We start from the raw sequence: 25674 nt of genomic DNA on the forward strand, positions 1-25674 counted from the left end.
GATGGGATTGAGATTATTCTTGGATTTAATCCTAGAACTGTACTAACCAGTTCTAAAACCTTGATAGAGGCCTCAGATTTCACCCCTAACCGTAATGCGAAACTAGATTGCTTCTAAGATTCCTTCCAGCTCCAAAATGATGATTTATTCTCTAGTTTTCTGAGGAATATTGTTAGTTATAGTAGGTTCATTTTAAGATAGAGGAAGGTTTGGTACTGAATTACTGAAACTAGCAGTAATGCTGCTGGTTCCTCCGGCAAGGATTGCTGTTGGAGGTTGGGTAGGGAAGGCATCAGAATGGAAGATGGGTGACCCTGCGGAAGTTGGGAGAGACACGTCGGAGACTTGAAAGCTTATAGTGATCTGGGCCTTAAGCCAGCTGATGGTCAGTGTAAGTCTGTAGAATGCCATTCTTCTCTAAGAAAACCATGCCATTAGTTTAGAAGAAAGTGGGTATTGTTCTTCACGCAGATTCTTCTGCATGGAAATCCTGATGAATGAATGTTCATATTTATAGAAAATAACATCACAAGGAAAAACCAGAACATATTGGAAAATAGTACTTCCTGAAATAATTTTTTTAAACTCAATTTTATTAAGGTGTAATACGATGAAGTTCATACATAGTAAGTGTGCAGGTCATTGACTTTTGGTATATGCATATCCTCTTGTAGCCAATATCTCAATCGAGATAAAGAACATTTTCTTCTGAAGGTGGTGTGTGCTAAAAATAAAAAAAAAATTTTCATCTTTCTAGAAAGTTCTCTGCGCCCCTGTACGATAAATCTCCCTCCCTCCACCCCTACCCTCAGGCAGCCATTCATCTGATTTCTATCACTATAGATTAGTTTTGATTCTTTTGGACATTACTATAAATCATATAGAATGGACTCTACTGTTTGGCTTCTTTCAGCATAACCTGAGATTTGTTTATATTGTGTGGGTATCAGGAACTGTTCCTTTTTATCACTGCGTTGTATGAATATATCACAATTGGTGTATATATTCACCAGTTGATGACACTTAGGTTGTTTCCAGTTTGGGGCTGTTAGGAATAAGGCTGCTTTGACATTCTTGTGTACATTTTTAATGGATGGACTTGTTTACAAACTGTGCAGCTGGAGGCCAGATGCGACTAGGACTGGGGATAGAGGGAGATAGTCAGATCCTGATGGGCTTGGTAGGCCATGCTGAGGAGGCTGGACTTAATTCTGAAGGTGATGGAGCCTCCAGAGCAGGGTAAATGGTGGTGTAATGGATCAGATTTGGAGACCTCATGGAAGGTTGATCAGAGGGGCCCAGGATAAGGAGGAAGGTAAGTGAGAGATCACCAAGGTGAGAAGCAGGTACCTGAAGGAAAGTAATGTCCAAGGAAAGGGAGAAGTATGTTAGCTGCTGTGGCTGCCATAACAAAGCGCCATAGACTGGGTGGCCTGAACAACAGAAATCTATTCTGGAGGTGGGAAGTCTCAGCTTACGGTGTTAATAGGGATGGTCTCTTCAGAGGCCTGTGTCTCTGGCTTACAGATGCTGTTCTCTCCCTGGGTCTCCATGTGGCCTTCCCTCTGTGTGTGTGTGCCCAAATCTTCTCTTTTTAAAAGACACAGTCATCTTGGTAGGGCCTACTGATTTTAACTTGATTACCTCTTTAAAGGCCCTGTCTCCAAATATGGTTACATTTTGAGGTACTGGAGGTTAGAACTTCAACACAGGAATTTCTGTGGGGACATAATTCAGCCCATAACAGAAGGGAAGGGGCCAATTCAGGGGTTGATGGTAAAGTTGACAGGACATAGCAGTCAAATGTCTAGGGGAAGTGATGGAGGGGATGCCTCCCAGGTTGTGGCTGGGTGGTTGAGGGGAGTGGTGTGATAATGGGGAGCATTCAGGAGCAGGGCAGTTTGGGAGTGGGGAGAGGATTGTTTTGACTGATTGAGTCTGAGATAGTTGTTTTAATTCCGTGCCCATGACTGAAAGGGAACTATCTAGGTTCTGCAGGGAGAAGAGCAGTCATGTTGCATAATATAGCAAATGAGGACCACCCAGGTGCACTGAATAGCCACCTTTTCCAGATTGTAGATCCACCCTGGCTGCAGTGCAGTCATGCCTGCGTGTCCCACCAGGACCCCCGTGCTGAGGGAGCCACACAGTGTCCATGTGACCCTAACACATGCCTCCCCGCTGGCCCTCTTTTTTTTTGGTTAGCAATGCACTCACTTGTAAAAAAAATTCCTAGATGGTGTATGGCACCACAAATTAAAAGAGACTCCTTTGAAATTTACTCACCTCTTTGAGCTTAGTAGATTTGGTAAATGAGGATCTGTATGGCTCATGAGTTTATAGATGGCCAAACTCTTGGAGCATGTTTACCTGTTAGTGGCTGCCTGACTTTCTGAACCTGTTAAGCTGACTACAGGTCAGAAGCTGCACCCTAATGAAAGACTGGACTTTAGTTTGTGTGGGTATCATCATTAATACTTCATTGGACTTTTCTATTTCCTTGGAATGAATTCCAGAAATTATATTACGATGCACAAAAATAATCCCAAATTTGAGTAATCCTATCCCACTAGATTATGAGGCTGGTAGCTTATAGCTTGATTTGTTGTCCAGTAATTTGAGGTATGTGCCAGGTGAATTTAATTTCAGAATTTTAAAAAATGTTTAAGAGAGACAGGGTCTCACTATGTTGGCCAGGGTTGGTGTTAAACTCCTGGCCTCAAGCAATCCTCCCACTTTGGCCTCTCAAAATGCTAGGATTACAGATGTGAGCCACCATGCTTGGCCTAATTTCAGGATCTTCAAAGGCTACAACTGCTTATAGAATGTGTCAGAACTCACGCCCAGGTCTGTTTGCCCAGGGTGACTGCAATGAGGAAGTGACACAGGGGCTCACGGTGGCAGGTGCCCTGCCTTTAGCTTCCAGCTCAACTCTACGTTTTCCTCAGATCTTCTGTTTTCTGACTTTGTTATTTTTAATGGTGCCAGCTTTGAAAAATATGAGCTTTCTTTAATGTACAGCTGTTCTTTGTAAGAAAATATCACTGAACATTTTGCTTTTATTTACAATTTATTTCTTATTGAGTGCCAATTATGTGCTGTGTGTTAGGAGTATAGAGGTGAATAAAGACATGGTGCCTACTTAGGGAATTTACACCCAATAGAGGATGCTGCAAGATCCACCCGAAAGAGGATGCTGTAGAGGATGATGTATACAATTGTTATGTATCAATACAAATATCAAAAAGAATATCATAAAATAACTATTGCTTTTATGGTTTCAGCAAAAATATTATCACAAACACGTGATTATAATACATCCCTTTTTAAAGGCCTAATGAGGTTAGCAACTTTTAATGCCTTCTTTCTTGTCAAAGCCACATTTTCTGGTTTGTTGTTATTATTTGTTGTTTGTTTATTTTTGAGACAGTCTTGCTCTGTCACTCAGGCTGCAGTGCAGTGGCATGATCTTGGCTCACTGCAACCTCCATCTCCTGAGTTCAAGCAGTTCTCCTGCCTCAGCCTCCTGAGTAGCTAGGAATACTCCACGCCTGGCTAATTTTTGTATGTTTAATAGAGACGGGGTTCAGCTGTGTTGGTCAGGCTGGTCTCAAACTGTTGGCCTCAGGTGATCCACCCACCTTGGCCTCCCAAAGTGCTGGGACACACTTTCTGTGAGCTCTGCTCTTCCCTCTACACTGCATAGCTGGGTTCTCTTCAGGTCTTGACTTCTCTGACACCTGTAACTGTAGAAAAAGGAGGCTCTCTTGTTAGTATCCATCTCAACCTTTAGTTTTCTTCATGGCATCAATGACAGTCTGTAATTATCTATTCATTTGTTTACATGTTAATTGCTTCCCCTCATAGGATGTAAGCTTCCATAAATGCAAGGCCTAAGTCTGTCTTTCCTTGTCTTGTCCGTGGTCCCCTTAGCTCCTGGCACATGGACATGCTCAGAGACCATCTGTGAAGTGAATGAGCCTGGCCCCCTCTTAGCTGCCTCCTTGCCCAATTCTGTCTATGCCCTTGCTGCCATTCTGCCCTCTCTTCATGCTTGTCTGCAGTACTAACACTTGTCAACGTGCATTTCTTGTTTCCTTATGTCTCTTCCAGCCAGTCAGGCTGCTCTTTAGGCAGAGGCTTTTTGGATTCATGAAAATGATCCTATTGACTCCTAGGGTGCTGAGCTTCCATTTCCAAGGCTGTGGCTCACAGGTGTCTATTTTCAGTCCTTTCCCTTGAGCTCCACGCCGTGTAATCATCCACCTTCTGGTCATTGCTGTCGTAACCATCCCATTCTTCATTTTTAAAATGGGAACAATAAAAGTTAATATTTATAGGGCTGTTGTGAGAGTAAAGTAATACTCGTAAAATGCTTAGAATGGTAAGAATTAGCTTTTATTACTTCCTCAACTTGCCCTCCTGCTCCACTCCCTTGCCTTTCAGGTATGGCTCCCTGCCTAGAACACTTAGGATATAAATACAGTGTCATTTTTCCCCCTGGTAGGTTCCAGTGCTGGGTAGGACAGTGGTATCTGGAGATTTGTTATACTTTGTAAATAATTTACTTTTATAAATTAGAGCAGATTTAAGGTTATCTCTTTAAATATGTCCCTCTTGCTCTGGTGTATTGCTGTAGGGGAGGGGAAAGGCATGTGGGATTACAGCTAGGCCCCGGGAATGTCACATAATCACTAGCTCAGCTTATCTGTGCTCAGCCTCTTGTGCATGCTGTTACTGATGTGTAATGAATACTTAAAGAGGTCACACATCCTTGCAATTCTTTGCCTCTTCACAGTTTGGTTTATTCAAAACATGGGTCTAGTCTGTAGTTGAGAACATAGCTTGTCACAGCAGACTGACTTTGGGGCATCTGTCTCTGCTACTAGATTCAGTGGTCATGTCTTGTTAGATGCCCTTTCTTTCCCCTTAACTTCTTCAATGTATTGTGTGACTCATGGAAGATTAAATGTTGACTCTAGCCAATTTCGAAGAGTAAACAACCTGGAAGGATTTTATGGAACAGAAGTATTATAATAACTACCATTTGCATAGTCCTTTATAGGTTTAAGCCACTTATTATTTATTCATTTATTTCTTGGTACAGCCTTGTGGAAATTTGAATAGAGCTTTTGTTCCCCTTATGTTAAAGATGAGAAGACTGAAGCCCAGAAAGGTTAAGTAGGATCTTCAGTTTCATTGCTAGTAGGTGCTAATACAAGGATGAGTTCATTCTTTCATTTATTCATTCAGCAAGCAACAAGTGCTTATCATGTGTTAGGGACTGGGAAGGTTGTGGTGATACAGAATTTAACTTGCATTTTCTAACTCCAGATTCTATGCTTTTTCTTCTATAGTAGATGTTCACTGTATTATGGGTTATAATATTTCAGCTGCATACTCACCTCACAGGCTCACTTTATAAGAGTGGTATTAATGTGGACCCTGCACACATACTGCACAACTCACTTCATCAACCCCACTCCCACTCAGGTTACTCTAGGCTCCTTCTATTTATGAAAGTTATTTTCTCTGTCTTCCTACTTACAGAATTATCAGAAAAGCTTAACTGATCTCAATAAAGTTATCCTACTAGACCCAAGTATTATTGAGGCAAAGATGGAACTGGAAGAGGTAACTAGACTCCTTAATCTTAAGGATAAGACAGCATCATTCAACAAAGAAAAGGAGAGAAGGAAAATTGAGATTCAAGAGGTATTTGTATTTGATTATCTTTGAAAGTACTCTTTTGGGGACCTTAGACTGGATTCTAAGGTCATATTCCTATGAGTTCTAAAACATTTTTAATTTTGCGTTTTTATTCTGATGATCAGTGACAAAATTTTAACCAGCAACAAAACATCTTTGCAATGATAATTAGCCATTGTATTTCCCAACGTGGGTCCATGGATGGTACTGGGAGTCTCTGCGCTACTGCAGTTCTTCCTTTCTTTGGCCTCCATCTGTACTGCTCCCACTCCAGAGTACACTGGGAACCAACAGCCGCTGACTTTGCTCCAGGGTAGACCTGGAGAATCCTGATGGGACCGACTTTGTTACAGGGACCCTGAAAGCCTCACCTCAGAGATTTTCCAGATTGATTCAGACCTTTTTAGCACTCTGAAATATGACCGCCTCATCAGAGATCTTGAACTACCTCAGGATCAAACTGCTTTTGTGATTCAGATAACTAAGATGTTTTTCTCTGCCTAATATTAGGGAAGAATGTTAGGCTATGAATCCCTGTACATTCATGAATGCTAATACCCCATTTATAGTCTCACATTTCCACTAAGAGTAATATGTAAGAGAAGCTAGGAAGGTTTTTTTTTTCTCTTTAAGGAGGAAAGAAAAAACTGTTTCAGGAGAATCGAGCAATGTAAGCTCATTTCTCTGTTAAAATTTATTGTGAAAAGGAGATAAAATTGATATAGGCATTTATACAACAATTGTATTTATGGGAAACTCTAAAAATTAAATTTTGTTGTCATAGTTTCAATGTCAAATAATTTTTTAAAACTTTTATGAATTAGATCTTAGACCCTAAAACTTCTCTTCCTAAAAAAAATTATTACAAATTTTTCACTTGGAACTGGACTACAGTACAGTCTACTTGTAGTTTTCAATTCTCATTCTGACAGATGTACTTAGGATGTGTGTGGTGATTGTGGTTCAGTGTCACAATGCGTTTTTTTCTTCATGAAGGTGAATGAAGGCAATGAGGAGGAGCCTGGAAGACCTGCAGGGGAGGTCTCCACCGGATGCCTTGCTTCTGAGAAAGGAGACAAAAGCAGTGGGTCATCAGAAGACCCTGAGAAACTTCCCATAGCCAAGCCTAATAATGCCTATGAATTTGGTCAGATTATAAATGGTCTCAGTACCAGGAAGGATAGAGAAGCCTGTTCACATCTTTTAGCCATCACTGCACCAAAAGATTTGCCAATGTTGTTAAGTAACAAACTTGAAGGGGATACATTCCTTCTCCTCATTCAGTCTCTGAAAAATAATCTTATTGAAAAAGATCCCTCATTGGTGTATCAGCATCTTTTATATCTGAGTAAAGCAGAAAGGTTTAAGGTAAGTGGCTAAGTATTTTATTAATAGAGATTGGTTTTATTAGGGTTTCTGTAACTTAAAAATGTTACTTATGCTAACAGAGTTGTTGTTTTTTTTTTTTTTTTGCTTCTCTTAGATGGTGTTGACACTAATTAGCAAGGGCCAAAAGGAGCTAATTGAACAGCTGTTTGAGGACCTTTCAGACACACCAAACAACCATTTTACTTTAGAAGATATACAGGCCCTAAAAAGGCAGTATGAGCTTTAAATCAAGATAATTGTTAGATTTCTTCCATGCATGTATGTGTTCCAGGAATCTTAATGAGATGGTATTGTAAAAGAGTTGCATGGATAAAACTTGGCCTAGAAAAGATCTTTTGGTCTGTACTATAAAACATTTTATAAATTATTTTCCTACATAGAACATGTATATTCTACAATCTGCTTTTTATTAGTTGTAAATATTTTCTTCTGTACCAGAACCAAATAAGAATATTTAGAACTTGTTAAAAATACATTTTAATTTATAATATACATATTATTTTAATTACTTGTTAAAATTTTGAGTTAAGTTGCATTTCTTTGGGCTATGAAGGAGTCCTCTTAAGTTTGATAGAAATGAATTTCTTTAACATTCTTTTTTAAAAGTGGAAGTCATTAACAGTGATTATTATTATATCACTTATATCCTGCTAAGATACACATAAATCCCATTTTGTACTAGTACCTGTGGATTACAGTCAGTTAAAATGAAATGCAACACTGAAGTCTATAACATGAAATGATTATTAAATTGTTTATTAATTTAGAGCTATAAGAGGAACTTATTTTTTCTAATATGGAAGCATTGCCTAATAATTAAGAACAAAAATTGCCAAAAATTTCTACCACTTTTTACTAGATTTTAAAAAGCTACTTTCTTTTACATATTGTTTATATAAGCAAAAAACCAACCACTGTATTAAAGCAAACTAAGCCTGCATTTATATCTGAATTATTACCTCCATATTTTACCAAACATTTGAATGTCCCCCTTCCGCCTGTTTTGTTTTCTGCTTTTATGACTGCATTTATTCCTTTACTGTAAAAGAACATGAAGAACTCATATATATTGAAAGCTCCTTTGTTGACTGGGTCAAAGTGAAGGAATTTCAGTCTCCATCAGTGTACTGTCATTTATTCCTGTGGTCTGTAGTGGGTTCCCCCTTTCTGGAGCATTTTCTTATTCACTTAGAAGTGAAGGTGAAAGTTAGTATCATGTTTACTGTTTCTATATTCATTATTATTTTATCTAATCTTTTATAGTTATAGAATGTAACTGCTTTCTTTGAAACTGCTTTCTTTGTTCATAAGTGAAAAATCTGTAATGGGACTTTAGTCTTCAAACAAAATTTCTCCTTAATGTTATTGAATTTTTATAAAAGTAAATGGTGGATTGTTAGAAATGTATCCTATGTATGGAGTTTACTTACAGAAATGGGACCACTCTTTTCCTATACATAGCAACTTGAAATTAACTTTAGAGACATAAGGGAACTTTCTCTTTTGGTGCCTGACACAGTGACATTAATAACTGTAGGTGATTTTCTTGAGCTTTGTGATAGGCACTGTGTGTCATTTATCACACATTGCCTAACTTAATCTTCATAACTCTGCTACAGATGAGGAAACAATGGAACAAAAGGTTGTATAAATTAATGAGGATTTACAAATGTTGCAAGTGGTCTCTCCAAGATCCAAACCTGGGCAGTCTATCTTTTGAGTTCATATACTCTGTGCTGTGTAATGGAAAATATTAAATATGTGAATGGACTAATGGTTCAGGTGCCTATTCCTTAACAGTCACAGATGAGTAAAAGATTAGTGAATGTAAATTGGCAATTTTGGTATTTATAGTGATAACACAGAGCAAGAGGAATGCCCAGGCCTGCCTGAGGGTTAGGAAAGGTTTCTCATGGGGCACAGTTCTGTCACAGCTTGAGTATGTCATATGGATAAGAGAAAAGGACATGCCAGGCAGAGGAAACGAGATGCAAGGGCATCAAAGTGCATATTGAAGGTGCAGGTTGAACGAAAGTGTGAAGTCACTTGGCATGTTCAGAGAACTGCATGAATCAATATTACTGGAACATGTGGCTTGAGTGATAGCTGGATAGAACAGAAAATTGCATGCTGCACATATAAAATGGCAGAAAATATCAGAATTTTAAATATACTCTGGCATTACTCTTAACTAAGACCTGGTTTTCTTCCCCTTCTGGGCATACACAAGATTGTACTTTTCAGCCTCTTTGTGATTGGTTGGGGCCACATGACCACTTCTGCCAGTAGGGTTTAGGTAAAAGTGATGTGTCACTTCTGAGCCAAAGTATGCAAGATCTGGCCCCAAACCCTCCCTGATCTTTTCCCTTGCTACAGTGATAAGGCTTCATGTTGGAGTTAGTGCAGTTACAAGATGACTGGCTGTGTCAGCCTCGTTCTTTGAATGCTGGTTTGAAGCAGGGTTCTGCCAGTCCACATTGGACACACAGAATGAACAAGCTTATGCTTTTTTTTATTAAGCCACTGAGATTTTTATTGTTTGTAACTATATCCAAACACTTAACCTCTCAGTCTGCTTCTGTATCTCTTCTTTCTTCAGCCTTTAAATCTTTCCTGAGCTTCGACCTGTAAAGCCAACTTCAAACTGTTCATCTCTACACAGATGTCTCACAGATACTGTAACTAAATGGAACTCGCTGTTCCCTGAAACTCAGGCTTCACTTATCCCATAGTTCCACAAAAGGTACCAGCATTCACACACTGGCCTAAGAAACCTGGGCTTCTAAACTTTCCTTGCTCTCAGTCCTCACATCTAATATTTCATCCTGGCAGATATTTCATTACACAAACATGGCACACTCACCCAAGATTAACTGCATTTGCACAGGATGTCTTACCACATTGTTTTGGTGTTTTTGAGTTTACTTGTCTGATATAAAATATCTGGTTCCATTCTGTTTCCCATAGTGCTCAGCAAAATGCCTGGCATAATAGATTCAGTAAGTTATTCACTGAATGAATGATGTCTTAGTAATTTTATAATTATATTTGTGGGTACATATATTACCTGAAGTATTTTAGTGGAATGTCAGCACTTGTTATATCTAATTGGTTTGCTGTAAATTGTGCATCTGGAAGGAGAAAAGTCTCAAAAGTAATTCTATACAGAGTGTGGGTTATTTAATCATCAGAGCTTGACTCATGCCTTAGGGACCTTTGGAACAAAGTTTCTAGACAAAAGCGTGAAAGACAAAATGTTAGAAAAGGAAAGGAAAGAAACTAAAAGCCCTTGAATTAAAACTGTGTGACAACTATTATTTACTAGGTGTAAAACATCCAAGCAAATCACAGTCACTCTGGGCTTAAGTTTGCTTATTTTTAAATGTTAAGTAAATATCATCTGGGATGACAGATTTGTTGCAAAATAACATGAAAATACTTCCTAAATTGCACAGTATATGAGACTAAGGTCATTACTATTTCTGGCTCGTGGGTAATATGAAAGTTCCCTGTGTGCAGATCTTGAATGCAGGATTCCACACCTCCCATGTCCAGCCTCTTAATGTCTGGCCCCTGGAGCTGTTACCACATGCTCCCATGGTCACCCTCAGCCTCCTGATCTTAACTGAAGTAATGGACCATCCCATAGGACTGCTCCAATCAGCTTCCCCTCCTCTTGACTCATCACCAGATCCCCTGCCTCCAACTGTTCTCTCCCTGAAAGTAGTCTTACCCTTCTTTTCTAATGCTGACCCCTGATCTCATCCCTCCCTTTTCTTCCAGGACTTTCCTCTGAGAATAATACTTTCTCTTTCATGTCTGCAATATCTCCCTTTTCATCACTGCCATCCTGTCAGCCTATAAACCTACGCAGCTATTCCTCACCTAAAGAAAAGTCTTTCTCAACCTTTCATCTTTCCCCGTACCATTGCTTTCAAAACTGGATAACTTTCTGTTTTTACAAGACAAAATGAAAAAATCATTCTCCATTTTCCCCACCTCTCATTGATTCCTTTTTTGAAGGAATTTTGGCTTCTGCCCCCCATCACTATTGAATTTACACTCCTCTCAACAATCTTGATCAAACCCAGCAACTTTTTTTTTTTTTTTTTTTTTAAGACGGAGTCTCGCTCTGTGGCCCAGGCTGGAGTGCTGTGGCGCGACCTTGGCTCACTGCAAGCTCTGCCTCCTGGGTTCACGCCATTCTCCTGCCTGAGAATACTCCCGAGTAGCTGGGACTACAGGGGCCCGCCACCACATCTGGCTAATTTTTTGTATATTTTAGTAGAGACGGGGTTTCACCATGTTAGCCAAGATGGTCTTGATCTCCTGACCTCGTGATCCGCCTGCCTCGGCCTCCCAAAGTGCTGGGATTACAGGCGTGAGCCACCGCGCCGGACCCCAGCAGCCTTTTCTTAGTCTTAGAATTGCGTTACATTGTAACCTGGAGAGAATTGTTACAGATCATCTCATCTAAATCCTTTCACTTATATTGAAGCCCAAATAAGCACACACCTAAGGATATTGTGTATTGTGAAACGCCAAGAAACTGTGAATGGTTTGGCCCTTTTGCTATCTGGGATTTGAGGGAAAAGGTGAAATTTGGAAGGCAAAGAAAGCAAACCTTAAGGACAGCTATGATACTGAGTCTAGACAGGCTATTATATTTCTTTCTTTTTTTTTTTTTTTGAGATGGAGTCTCGCTCTGTCACCCATGCTGGAGTGCAGTGGCGCGATCTCGGCTCACTGCAAGCTCCGCCTCCCGGGTTCTCGCCATTCTCCTGCCTCAGCCTCCCGGGTAGTTGGGATACAGGCACCTGCCACCACGCCTCGCTAATTTTTTGTATTTTTAGTAGAGACAGGGTTTCACCGTGTTAGCCAGGATGGTCTCATTTCCTGACCTCGTGATCCACCCGCCTCGGCCTCCCAAAGTGGTGGGATTACAGGCGTGAGGCACCGCACCCGGCGCTATTATATTTCTTAATTGCTCAGACTGAGCCATAATCTAATCTAGGCAAATTCAGAGTGCCTCCTTCATGGGCAAGATCTTAAAATGAAAAGGCCGCTACAAGTTGAGACTGCAAAGTGATGGATATATTGAGAATTTGATATTTGTCAGGAAAGCTTCAAAGCCATGGAGCTTTTAAGCTTAACCTTTTCATTTCCACTTCTTATGCATCTCAGTGAAAACTCCCTTTATCCTACCAAGTGGTGGTGTCTATTAGGAGTAGTATACTGTTCACTAGAGGCCTCCCAGGAAGTAGTTCAGAAGGCTTGATTCTATGTTATGTGCAGATTAAGCATGAGTTATGGCACAGCATGTTGTTAAAGTGATTTCAAATATATTTTCTTATAGCTACTTTCCTAACACATGGGTTTTGCTCTCTAGGAAGAGAATGGAGCAAAGTGTGTAGCTGGAATTTGTTTTACTTTCCTATTAGCCTGTAGGTACCACTCAGACCAAAAGGACTCCCTAAAAACTGATGTGCAAGTCACAGAATTCTCCTGCCTGACCTCTATCAAGGCATGTCTGTGAGGATAAATCTATCTCTAGAGTACTATGAATTTTGTCACGTTTATAGGTTTTTTGCTTGTTTTTAGAGACAGGGTCTCAGCTCTGTTGCCCAGGTTGGAGTGCAGTGACATCATCATGGCTCACTGCAGCCTCAACCTCCTGGACTCAGGCAGTCCGTCTGCCTCATCCTCCGGAATAGCTGGGTCTACAGGCATACACCACCATGCCCGGCTATTTTTTTTTTTTTTTTTAAATTAGAGACAGGGTCTCATTATGTTACCCAGGTTGGTCTCAAACTCCTGGCCTCAAGCGATCCTTCTGCTTCAGCCTCCCCAAGTGCTGGGATTACAGGCATGAGTCACCGCACCCAGCCGAGTTTATAGGTTTTGATGCCTTTTGCCGAAAATCAAAGAGGTGGCTGAAAGTCAATTGATGTCAGAAGAATCAATGAAAAGCAAGAGACTAACTCTCAGCAGTTCTCCTTTTCCTCTGGGAAACTGCTTAAGAGCACAGACTTTGGCATCAGATACACCTGGAATCAAATCCCAGCTCTACTTAGGAGCTGTATGACCTTGCAGTCTTCAGGTTCCTCGTCTGCAAAATGGGGTATCTTCCTACCATTTGGGGTTGCTGGTTTATGTGGTTCATGTAAAATGCCTTTTATTTGATAAGCACCGTTATCTTTCCTTCCATGTGTATAACTGCTTTCTTCTTTTAAGTATAATATCATCTATGTGTTAGAAAAACGAAAGAAACCTTTTCAAATAGTATGGACACCTTAATACTTATTTACTGGAGAAGAGGCACACATTAAGATCCCTCCAATAGAAATATTAATATAGACAGAAGCGGCTAGTCTTGGACCTCTGGTGCCATCTCCTGGAAATTAGTCATGGTACAGCAGCCAAGAGGTTACCCCACAACTTGAGCTGCAGAGAATGTTTGCAATAGCATCTTTATTTTCCAGTCTGTCATTGTTTTGAGAATGAACCAATACGCAAACAGTTGTACGTCCAGAGTCTGGTATAGGCTAATGGATGCTTAGTAAAGTTTGCTGAATGAATGAATCCAGAGGACATTGCCCCATTGGTGTTCTTGTCTCCAGAGTTCAGATTAGGAAGTTCCTATTACAGAAATGTTTACAATGACACTCTAAATGTTTCTCAAACAGTTGTTCTGGAAATGTTTGCACAGAGTCACTTGAGAATCTTACAGTCTAGGGGGTTGGAAATCTAAAAATCTCTCTTATGATGCTTAGGGAAATTAGAATTTATGATCTACGGCATAGAAGCTGAGGATGCAATAATTAACATCTGAATTGCATAAGCATTGCCAGTGAATGACACTATTTATGTATTATTTATGTAATAAGTAATTTATTATTACTTATGTAATAAGTATGTATTATGTATTTATGTATTAAGTATTGTGGGGGATAAACTTTTAAAAAGATAGCCCCTGCTTTTAATGAGCTCATACTTCATTTGGAAAAAAACTGTCAATAACACCAAGTGCAAGAGACTCCCCTAGGAGAAAACAGCATCGATGAAATGTTCAAGTGTTAAAAGATATTAAAAGGACCAAATAGGGTTATACTCGAGAACACTTCAGGAAGAGGTAAAACCTAAGCCATGTTTTGAAATAGACTCAGGTCAATGAGAAGGAAGAGCTCAGTGTGACTGGATTACTTTACTGTAGAATTTCCAGTACCACATTGCACAAGGAAGGAACTTGGTAAGAAAAATTCTGCCACTGCAGGTATGCTTCACACTGCAGGAAACAGAAAGCAGACAGGAGACTTAGAAAGCAACCTGAATTAATATTCTATTTTTAATCGTGACCCAAGTTCAAAAATAGCCTAAAATTCAATCTTACTACCTGCCATTAGATCTCTTTTGTATCAGTTTCCCATCTGTAAAATAGGACCAATTTATTTTTATTTTTAAAAAGCAAGTCAGAGTGTCCCTTTTGTATCAGCTGTTTTTTGTTCTTTTTTTGTTGTGTTTGAGACACAGTCCTGCTCTGTCACCCAGGCTGGAGTGCAGTGGCACGATCCCGGCTCACTGCAACCTCTGCCTCCCAGGTTAAAGTAATTCTCCTGCCTCAGCCTCCCAAGTATCTGGGATTACAGGTGTGCACCACTTCGCCCGGCTAATTTTTGTATTTTTAGTAGAGATGGAGTTTCATCATGTTGGACAGGCTGGTCTTGAACTCCTGACCTCAAGTGATCCATCTGCCTCAGCTTCCCAAACGGCTGTGCTGGAATTACAGGCATGAGCCACTGCGCCCGGCAAAATAAGACTAATTATTTTCTGTAATTAAGCAGCGGATTGGGATGACTATTTCAATAAACATAATTTTGATCCTAATTCATACTTGTGCTAAAACAAGGGCAAAGATTTTGTTAGGGTGGCTACGATAAAAAAAGGTGGACAGTAAAACCAGTATTGGTGAGGATGTGGAGAAACTGAAAACCGCACACATTGCTGATGGGAATGTAAAATGGTGCAGCTGCTTTGGAAAAGTTTGGCAGCTCCTCAAAAACTTGAACAGAGTTGCTATTTTGATCCAATAATTCTGCAACCCCTATTACTGAAAGTAGAAAACATATGCTCACACAAAAACTTGTATGCAAATGTTCATAGCAGTTCTACTCATAATAGCCAAAAAGTGGAAACAACCCAAATGTCCATCAACTAACTGATGAATAGATTTTTTTAATAAAGACAGAGTTTCACCATGTTGACCAGGCTGATCTTGAATTCCTGACCTCAGATGATCCGCCTGCCTCAGCCTCCCAAAGTGCCGGGATTACAGGCATGAGCCACCGCACCTGGCCTCTATAGGCTTTTCTGTATAGGCCTTCTATAGGCTGAGGCAGGAGAACTGCTTGAACCTGGGAGGCGGAAGTTGCAGCGATCTGAGATCAAGCCACTGCACTCCAGCCTGGGCGAGAGCGAGGCTCTGACTTAAAAAAAAAAAAAAAAAAAAAAAAGCCTATAGAATCTACAAAAAAACTACTAAAATTAATGTGATTTACAAGGTCATAGGATTCAAGATCAATATACAAAAATCTATTTTATTTCTATATACTAGTAATGAATGTAATCATAAATTGGTATTTTTAAGATATCTGTACACTGAAAACTACAAAGCATTGTTGAAATTAAAAAACTAAAGGATAGATATACTGTATTCATGAATAGGAAGACTTGGTATTGTTAAGATGCCAGTTTTCCTCATATTGATAAATAGGTATCAGTGGTGGTTCAGTCAAAATCCCAGCAGACTTTTTGGTAGAAATCTAGAAATGGATTCTAGTGTAAACACAGCATTCAAATCACTGGGAAAAGGAAAGATTATTTAAAAAATAGTGCCATCACGAATGGCTTTCTATCTGGAAGAAAGTAAAACTGGACCTTTATATTACACTAAATGCTAAGATAAATTGAAGATAGATTTTAAAAAACATGAAAAATTTAAAATCTCACTACAAACTACCAAAAGACACTACAAGTAAAATTTAGAAAGGGGAGCTTAATCATGAGCAGAAAGTCTAAAATATTACAATTAAAGACACACAACAGGTTTCATATTGCAGAAAAAAAATGTAAAGAGTATGTGGAAACCCTGAAATATCTGCAACTTTTCTGTAAATCTAAAAATATTCAAAAATTAAAAGTTTAAGGATAAAATAGAACGCACACACAACGCTAATAAAAGTCAAATGACATATTTGGAGAAAAATACAAGAGTCAAACTATTAACAGCTATAGTATAAAAAATATATTTATTTTCATTTTTTAAAATTTATTTTTCTGAGACAGAGTCTTGCTCTGTTGCCCAGGCTGGAGTGCAGTGGCGTGATCTCAGCTCACTGTGACCTCTGCCTCCCAGGTTCAAGCTATTCTCCTGCCTCAGCCTCTCAAGTAGCTGGGATTATAGGTGTGAGCCACCACACCCAGCCCTATTTTCATTTTTATTTATTAACAGAGATGGGGTTTTGCTATGTTGCCCAGGCTGGTCTTGAACTCCTGGCCTCAAGCAATCCTCCTGCCTCAGCCTCCCAAAGTGAGCCACTGCACCTGGCCAAAATATCTTTCAAACTGATGAGAAAACAAACAAAAATAGGCAAAGGATATAAGAACCAATTTAGAGAACAGCAAATTCAAATACCATCTCTTCCACCCTCTAGGCCAAAAAAAAAAAGTACAAAAAGATGTCCACATTTACTAGCCAGAAAAGTGTAACATTAGATACAAGATATTACTTTACACCAAACAGTTTAAAAGTTTGTAAAGCTCTAATACCTATTGTTAGTAGAACGCAGGGAAAAGGGAACTCATATATTGTTAGCAAATTGTGAATTGTGACAGCCTTTTTTGGGAGACAATCTGGTAACCTTTTAAAAGACATGGACTTTAACCTAGCTATCTGATTTCCCTGAATCTATCTCCCATACTTAGAAGTACCAGAATATAAGGATGTAATTATTAGAACGTTTTTTGCAGTTTTGTATTGAGGAAACAACAAATAACAAAGTGAATGCTCATCAATATGAGAATGTCTGAATAACTGCAGCACATCTATACTACAGAATTCTTATGCAGCCATTAAAAAGAATAAATTGGAGTTATACAGTTGACTTGGACAGATTTCCCAGATATTACTGAGAAAAAATCAAGAAAATTAATGTATATATGCATTGTGACTATGAACATGGAGAAAACTGGCATCACACACATTTTGTCATTTGCACTGGTTATGGGGGAAGATAATGAGGGAAGGAGGCAGAGAAGAGAAGGGGAGAACAAAACACAAAAAGAAGGCAAGGAAAAAAGGATGGGGAAATAATTTGTGCACATTTTATTTAAGCTTTCAATAGAAAGTCTCTAAAACATCAGTTCATGATACCTCTAAGGCAACTATGATTTCCTTATCTAGTTGAAAGTATTACATTTTCTTTAAACAAGCAAAAAAGCAACAAAAAGCCCCCAAAAGCAAAATTAAAATGTCTTGGCTATATTAACCCTGAAAATTAGGTTCCAATGGCTTTCATACATGATAGAATATTTGTAAACTAATGTATTTGGTATAAAATCTTGTTAAAAGTTAACTGTCTTTTCAGCCACTGTATTGCTTCAAACAACTTATTTTACCGTACAATATTATGAAGTGACTAGTTATCGACCCTGAATTGAGTCCAGAAACATCCTCATTCCCTTTGCTCAGTAGTTGTTCTGTCCCATCAGAATTTCCTCTTCATATATATAAATACTATAAGTACAGGAAAAATAAAAGGAAAGACAAGGTCCCTGCCCTCATGAGACTAGAGTTTCTTTAAGATTTGTTCTCCTAATATCTTGAATACAGAATTAAGAATCTGGAGGTATTAATACCTGGAACACATGGTGTTATGTATGTCTATATTTTACCTCCATGCAGGACAAAAAGTGGCAGAAATATGTGATCCAATGCTATTTAGGCAAAAGGCTGGAAAGAAAAAAAAAAAAAAAAAGCAAAAGCAAGACTATCTTGTCACCAGCCAGCCCACATATTCTAGAATTAGTCAACTCTTACAGAGCAAAGAGACTGCCTTATCTTACTGCTCATATAGATGAAAATGAGCTGCTTACTAACCCTGAAAACTCGGCTCTCTCTTGTACTAAAAAACAATTCAAGTGCAGACAGCCTTAATAGCAATTTCTACCAAATATTCAAGGAAGACATCATTCCAATCTTACATACTCTGATCACTGAAGTTTGCCCCAGGTTAACATTTGAAGAATCAAATTCACCACATTAACATATTAAAGTAATCATAATTATATGGCAGATGCTCCCTCCACCAAATAAACAGCCAATACAATTCAATGTATTTTCCAAGGTAAAAACTCTTGGCAAACTAGGAGTTAGAAGATAATTTACAAAATTCAATAAAGGATATCCTACAAATATATCTACAGCAAATAATAACTGAAATGATGAAAGGTTTCCCTTTGAGGTTATTAATAAATCAACAATGTCCCCTATAACCACTGCTATTCAGAAGTATACACTAGAAGTCCCAGCCAGTGCAAAAAGCCAGAAAAATAAATAAATGATGCAATGATCTAAGAGAAAAAAACCAGAACAATGGGAATCCCACCTCTACCATGTAGCAGCTGTGCAACTCCAGGCAAATTACTTAATATCTCTGTGCCTCAGTTACCTCCATCTGTAATGAAGATAATACCTCCTTCACAGAGTTGTTCTGAGGAATAAGTATTTTATTTTGAACCAACTCTAATGATAATTAAGACTTTAATATATAATTTGATATACAACTACCTTTTGCATCTTTCTAAATTATATGACCCCTATTCACTGTTCAACGTCAACCTAATATTATTTTTTAATTTAACTTTTAAGTTCAGGGGTACATGTGCAGGTTTGTTATATAAGTAAACTTGATAAGTTATATTTTTCTTATTTTTTGTTTGCTTTTCCATAAGTTACTATAAGTGCTCAGAATGTATTTGACACTTCAAAGCACTGTAAAAGTGTTTAATACAAATATTCACAAGTGATAATTGTACAGTGATATCCCAAAGAATCTGGAGATAAACCATTGGAATGAAAAGAGTAAGATTCACCAGATACAAAATTGTTATACAAAATCAATGGCATTTCTGTATACTATTAGTTACAAACAGAAAATGAGGCTGGGCGTGGTGGCTTACGCCTGTAATCCCAGCACTTTGGGAGGCCAAAGCAGGTGGATCACTGGAGGTCAGGAGTTTGAGACCAGCCTGGCTAACATAATGAAACCCCTTCTCTACTAAAAATATAAGAAATTAGCTGGGCGTGGTGGTGGGACGCCTGTAATCCTAGCTACTCGGGAGGCTGAGGCAGGAGAAACGCCTGAACCCAGGAGGCAGAGGTTGCAGTGAGCCGAGATCGCACCACTGCACTCCAGTCTGGGCAACGAGAGTGAAACCCTGTCTCAGAAAGAAATAAAGAAAATGACATTTTAAAAATATACCATTATTATAGGATAAAAAATATCAAGTACCTGGGAATGAAATTTAACAAAAGATGTAAAGACTTCTATAGGGATAATTATAGATTCAATGTAATCCTAATCAAAATTGGTGAAACACAACAAAGTTATTCCAGTATGTTTATGGAAATGTAAAGTGCCAAGGACAGTCAAGACACCATCCAAGGAAAAATCAGTGGCAGACTTGCCCTATTAGATAGCAAACTCAGATTCCAACACTGATGTCTAAATTGTCCACTAACTCACCTTGGAGATGTTTCTGAAATGCTCATTCACCAGGTATGTTTTTACGTGGTTCCTTCATTTCCTTTAGATCTTGGCACAAATGTCTTCTAAATAGAGACTTTCTCTGTTTTGCCCTGTATAAAACAGTACTGCTTCCCCAAAACCCCAGTCACTCTTGTTGTGCCCACCTCGAATTTTTCATAGCAACCATCATCTGGTTATTTTACATCTGGTTCCATTATTTTAAGCTACATGCATATGTTTATTATTTTTGTATCCCCCAAATTCTAATATAAGCCCTCTGAAGCCAGGGTGTGTTTATTTGGTACTATGCTGTATTTCCAGCATCTACTTTGTTGAATGAATAAATTGGTAGAAGTCACAAAAATTCTGACTAGTATATGATGTACAGTGATTCAATTTGAACTAAATTTTAAAACTGCAAACTTTCTCATATCCATCTACTAAATGATAGCCACCCTAAATAACATAACTCTCTCCAAGTTTAGAATACTATTTTTGGCATTCAAAAATCAACCAGTATGTAAACACTGGCTGTTAAGCAATGATATCTCATGCTCTAGTGAAGGAAATAAATGAAACAACAAATCCATTAAAAGGAACCATATGAAATGTAGCCTTGAGAAATAATTTTCTTCCTTAGATCCAAGTACAGACTAGAATCTGTAAGAAGTGTGATGACTCTGAATGGAAAGGCAAAACAATCTATGGAGCAGGAGTTTCTTTTGCTCATGTCATGTAGCAATTAATAGCTCTGATGGTTTTCAACACATACTTTATCCTTTGGTGATTTGTCTGTATGTTTACCTAGATAACAGGCTAGGGAAAGTCTTACATGTTTACAAATTAACACAATTTCCAGCAAAAATAAGTCATGTGCATTTAATATAAAAAGGTAACTAAGTGCTCTGAAGCTGGGAATTTGTACAATGAAGTGAATCTACCAGTTAAATTGGTGGTCTACATAATCAACAGTAGGATATACTATTATAATCTTTGTATTTCTTTTCTCTCATTACCAGATGATTTTTCCAACAGGCTTTAAAGTACAAAGAGTTTTAACAAGATTTCAGTGAGTTAAGGTTTATTTTGAATACCCTGGAGGTATCTCTTGTTCGAGGCTAGCCCAGAGTTGAGCTCCAGGGAAAACTGGCTTGGTCCTAAATTAATCCAACTTTGAAGGATCCAGGAGACAAGGAATTTCTGAAGCTAGCTGAAAGATCCAGGAGACAAGGAATTTTTTAAGGTGAGACTGAAGTGGTATTGGTTGGGAGTATCACCAGAAGTAGGTGTAGGGTGAATGAATGCACCAGCCTCCTATAGGGCACTATTTTGGCTGTGTTCCTCTGAAGATCATTTAGCTTTCCATTTCATCTTTAGCCTTTTAAAGAAATGTCAAGAAGGCAGTCAACACATTCGTAAGATTATTTTGGCCGAGCATCGTGGTTCACGCCAGTAATCCCAGGACTTTGGGAGGCCGAGGTGGGTGGATTACTTGAGCTCAGGAGTTTGTGACCACCCTGGGCAACATGGCGAAACCTCGTCTCTACTAAAACACAAAAAAAAATTAGCCAGGCGTGGTGATGTTTGCCTGTAATCCCAGCTACTTGGGAGACTGAGGCACAAGAATTGCTTGAGCCCAGGAGGCGGAGGTTGCAGTGAGCTGAGATCGCAACCACTGCACGCAAGGCTTGGGCTACAAAGTGAGACTCCATCTCAAAAAAAAAAAAAAAAAAGATTATTTTCATGAAGTATTAACTATATACCAGGGAGACAGAAAAACCATCTATGCATTTTATAGAGGCTACAAGAATAGAAAGCAACTGATTACAATTAGCTTGAATTTAAATGGCTCCAGTTTCATAATCTAATGTTGCTAGAATAGAATCTCTTAAAATAGTCTTTTAAGATCTTTTTACTTTTTTCCCCTTTTCCCAAGTTAGCTGATCTTTCCACTTTTCTAAGATGAGGATTTATAATACTGATTTCTCTTCACAATTTAATGATAGATATATTTACTCAAGTTAAATTCAACCAATTTACTCAAAAAAATTATGTTGATGTATACAGCATCTTTTTTACTGGTGGAAAGTCAGGAATTAGACAGGAAAAAAGGGTAGTTTCTAACACTGTTGAAAAGTTCAGCAAATGCTTCCCTTTGAGCTGAGACCAGAAGGCAGAATAATCACAATGGCTTGCAATATTTATGAATACTACCACATGGCCAATGAATATTCTCATTCTTATAAAAAAAAAAAACACTTGTGCACACACCAGAAGGCAGCAATACATTAGTATTTACATTTATTTAACGTATGCAGTTTACACACTCATTATTAAAATTGGAATGCAAACAAATATACAAATACCATAAGCATTATCAAATAAAATAACTGGCACTAGTGTTATAAGCATATTAATGGACCTGGTAGGGAAAAGTGATGGAAGAAGACTGCAGCCCATGGCATTTTTCTTTTTACCAAAAGAAAACGCTCAGTAGCACCATAATGGTAATACTTAAAAGAAATACATAAGATAGAACATTTTAACTGCTATCATTGAGGCTAACCTGCTTTTATTTAAGTGAATTATACAGGAAATTAACAGTACAGGCAGTATTTTGGCCAACTTCTGCTTATGTCAGCTGAACATTGTCCATAAACAAAAGCAAAAGAAAATAATGCTAATCATACATGGACCTTTTGTACTTGGTACAAGTTCTGCACCGTGCTTTGATTTCATGGTTGGAGAAGATATGCATGTGTTAAAAATTGAGGTTATGTAAAGTTATTCACTAAAGCCTGAGTGTGTCTTTGGTAGGCTAATACTTTTTCAGCATTATTAATCACATTCATGTTTATCTATTTCCTGTATTTTTATATATAATCCAAGGTGACCAGAGAAGACATGGAAAAAACACAGCAAAATCCTCAAATAACTAGGCCATTAAAACCCAGTCGATCCCAAAGGCACCAAGAATCAATGGGGTACAAACTTCCCCTTACAGAAAGGTGGATTTTTTTGTAATACTTATAACCTAATGGGACTTTATTTTGTAGTTTTATATATCTTATTTGTTGCTGTCATATGCTTAATTACTTACCTTTACATTTTTTCCTCTAAGATGGCATCAACAATAAACAAGATAGAGTACCAGGTATTTCTATTTTAAAGTTGTGCAAAAACTGCCACAATCTTGCTCAAAGTGTCTAAGTATCCAAATGGTAGCAAATGAGCTGCATTAAGCTTTATATAACCACATTGCATATGAAGAAAAAAAATGAAATTTATGCCCAGATATAAATAGAAATGTTACAGAGTATCATATACTGAGAGTAACCTATGCAGTTCTTTTAAACTTATCTTAGTGGTTTCAATAAAATATCACTAACCACTTACCCCTAAAGCCTCAAGTTTTCTTCATTTGAATGCTGTAGAATTGCATTAGTATTTTATATTGATTATAAATTAAGACCAATTTCTATCTAAGTATGTGCTTCAAGCAATGTTTTGTGGCAAACACACAAAACATGCTTTGCTCTTCAAATTTATTATCCTTAAAATAATGCACTTTTAAAGCCTTCACTTCATAGTTTGGTAACTAAGATCCACATGACACACAATGCCTTGCTGAATACAGAAAATGTATCTGCATTATGATAATGAAACCCGGCTTTTGCTGGTAACCTGAAACTTAAGTAGTCACATGTAGTTCAACCAGCTCCAAACACGGTTGTACAGTGGTAATTATTCTGCAGCATTTATGGGCCTAAATTTCAGTCTGAATTGCAACTTTTAATTCCATTGTCTGATGTGAGTGGTTGTTATTTGTTTCTTTTAGTGCATCACCAAAATATAAATCAACATTAGGTTTTATTCCATTGTTACCATGTTCTTCAGCAATATGATTCAACTGTGGAACTTCTGAACAGGAAGCAGTTTGGGTAACCACAGAAATGCTACACTGATGGGGGGAATTTTCCAGACGGTCATTTTCTACCTCAGGAAGAATGTTAACAGTAGCAAAGCGGGTGTGATAATCACTGGAACCATGACTACAAGAAGTTTTCATGCTTTCTAGGTCAGAACAACTAAATTCAGAAAAATGACTAGAGTGGGAATCTGCTACAGAAGGCATACTGTCACTGAGGGATGGAGCCTCAAATTCACTTGAGTTTGTGCTCTGTTGTTCTAACAACTGTGCATCCATGTCCTCTCTCGTCTCATTTATCTTCATGTTACCCTTTTTCCTCAATTTACCACTTTTTGATTTTTTCCCTGCTGTTGCTTCTTTGGACCACTTGGTGGCACTAGATTTACCTTCAGGCAAGCCACTGGATGAACCACCAGCATGACTTCGGGTGGCACTGCCATCATCCACACTACTGCTTCCACTGTTGTGCCTGAATTTGGATGGCTTTGACTCAATATCTACTTGCACCTCCATACTGTTGCCTTCTCTGAAATATAAGAGTAACAAATACAAACATAATTGCTGACTTCTTTTTGTTCAGATGACTGGGGGAAGGGTTTCTATGTGGAAAATTCAGACTATACATAAGCTATGAGAACATCTTAATGCAGGACATGTTCTACTTAAAAAGCATACTTGATATAAGATAACTTTATAATGCTTCAATGTTTTAAAATAGTAGTGGATACATTTATTGCTTATGCTGTTCTAGACACTATGCTACCTTTTTTTAAAGAACAGCTTTATTCAGATATAATTCCCGTTTAAAGTGTACAACTCAGTGATTTTTAGTTGTGATCAGAGCTGTGCAACCATCACCACTACCTAACTTCAGAACATTTTCATGATCCCAAAAAGGGACCTTGCATCCATTAGCAGTTAGTTACCATTCTTCCCTTTCCCAGCCCTTGACAACCACAAATCCACTTTGTGATCTATACAGATTTGCCTACTCTGGACAGCTCACTGTTTCCTTTTCTCAGAGAACTTAATAGTTGGTAGCCACTTTTCACTGGTAATCTGTCTAATGATAGGAATTATTCCTTTAAAATTAATTTAAAAAATACTTTTGATTTTATAACAGTTTTTTCCTTACTTGTCCAATGGGATGTAGGAATTCAGAATGGATCCTGCCATTGCTTTGGTGCTGGCATTATCACTAACTGTTCCCAAGCTGACTGTGCCAGATTCTCCACTTAGACTGTACCGTTCTTTCTGTACATCTGCTTGTACTTCCAACCTTAAAGGGGGGGGTATGAAATCACCAAAATTATAGTTAATATCAGCACTACTGTAATATGTATCTTTAAATAATTCAGTTAAGAACCCTAGTAACCAGAAGCTATTTTAGGAACCATTATTTTTTATTTCCTTTTATTTAAATTCTACTGCAGCACACTGCATAGTACCAGCCATCCAAATAAAATGGGAAAAATCAGCTGTCTGCCAAGTAAAGTGGTAATGAAATAACACAAAAAAGACACAAAGGATTTTCACTTAAATGTACTCCATTATTCTCACTCAGCACATGGCACTTTGTAATGTTTCAATGCAAAACACAAAGTTAGAATACATTATTAATCATTAAACATGACAGACCAATGAATCTAAAAATCCTGGGCATCTATATTAAAAAATGGCTCTATAAATAACACCCACCTTTTAATACTTTATTTATTTATATATATTTTTAGAGACAGGGTCTCGTTATGTTGCCCAGGCTGGTCTCAAACTCCTGGCCTAAAGCTATCCTCCCATCCTGGCCTCCCAAAGTGCTGGGATTATAGGTATGAGCCACTG

The 25674-nt window shown here is 38.2% G+C and overlaps 2 protein-coding genes across 13 annotated transcripts in view; one reads left to right on the forward strand and one right to left on the reverse strand.

Annotated features, from left to right (window-relative positions):
• Positions 1-7866, forward strand: part of SPAG1 (sperm associated antigen 1) — an 82720-nt gene extending 74854 nt beyond the window's left edge. Inside the window, exons 18-20 of the mRNA XM_058444571.1 lie at positions 5551-5715; positions 6706-7077; positions 7193-7866. Of these exons, the coding sequence (XP_058300554.1) occupies positions 5551-5715; positions 6706-7077; positions 7193-7324 (669 nt within the window). The 3' untranslated portion in view covers positions 7325-7866. The remainder of the gene's footprint in view (positions 1-5550; positions 5716-6705; positions 7078-7192) is intronic.
• Positions 1-25674, reverse strand: part of RNF19A (ring finger protein 19A, RBR E3 ubiquitin protein ligase) — a 95488-nt gene that overhangs the window by 19037 nt on the left and 50777 nt on the right. For 3 of the 12 annotated variants that reach the window (XR_009215003.1, XM_058444564.1, XM_032760124.2), the window contains exons 9-10: positions 24971-25114; positions 24222-24361 (exon numbers count right to left, since the gene is read on the reverse strand). Coding sequence is in view for 10 of the 12 variants with exons in the window: in XM_058444564.1 (XP_058300547.1) it covers positions 24222-24361; positions 24971-25114 (284 nt within the window). In the remaining 2 variants the exon portion in view is untranslated. Of the gene's footprint in view, positions 1-85; positions 725-3299; positions 3747-3786; positions 5005-12044; positions 13738-14362; positions 14384-20781; positions 21617-22188; positions 24362-24970; positions 25115-25674 lie in introns of those variants that run through there. The other 9 variants (XM_032760122.2, XM_058444563.1, XR_009215004.1 and 6 more) reach the window with 8 other exon arrangements.

This window comes from Hylobates moloch, unplaced genomic scaffold (genome assembly GCF_009828535.3).
Source record: "Hylobates moloch isolate HMO894 unplaced genomic scaffold, HMol_V3 SCAFFOLD_9, whole genome shotgun sequence".
NCBI classification, from domain to species: domain Eukaryota; kingdom Metazoa; phylum Chordata; class Mammalia; order Primates; family Hylobatidae; genus Hylobates; species Hylobates moloch.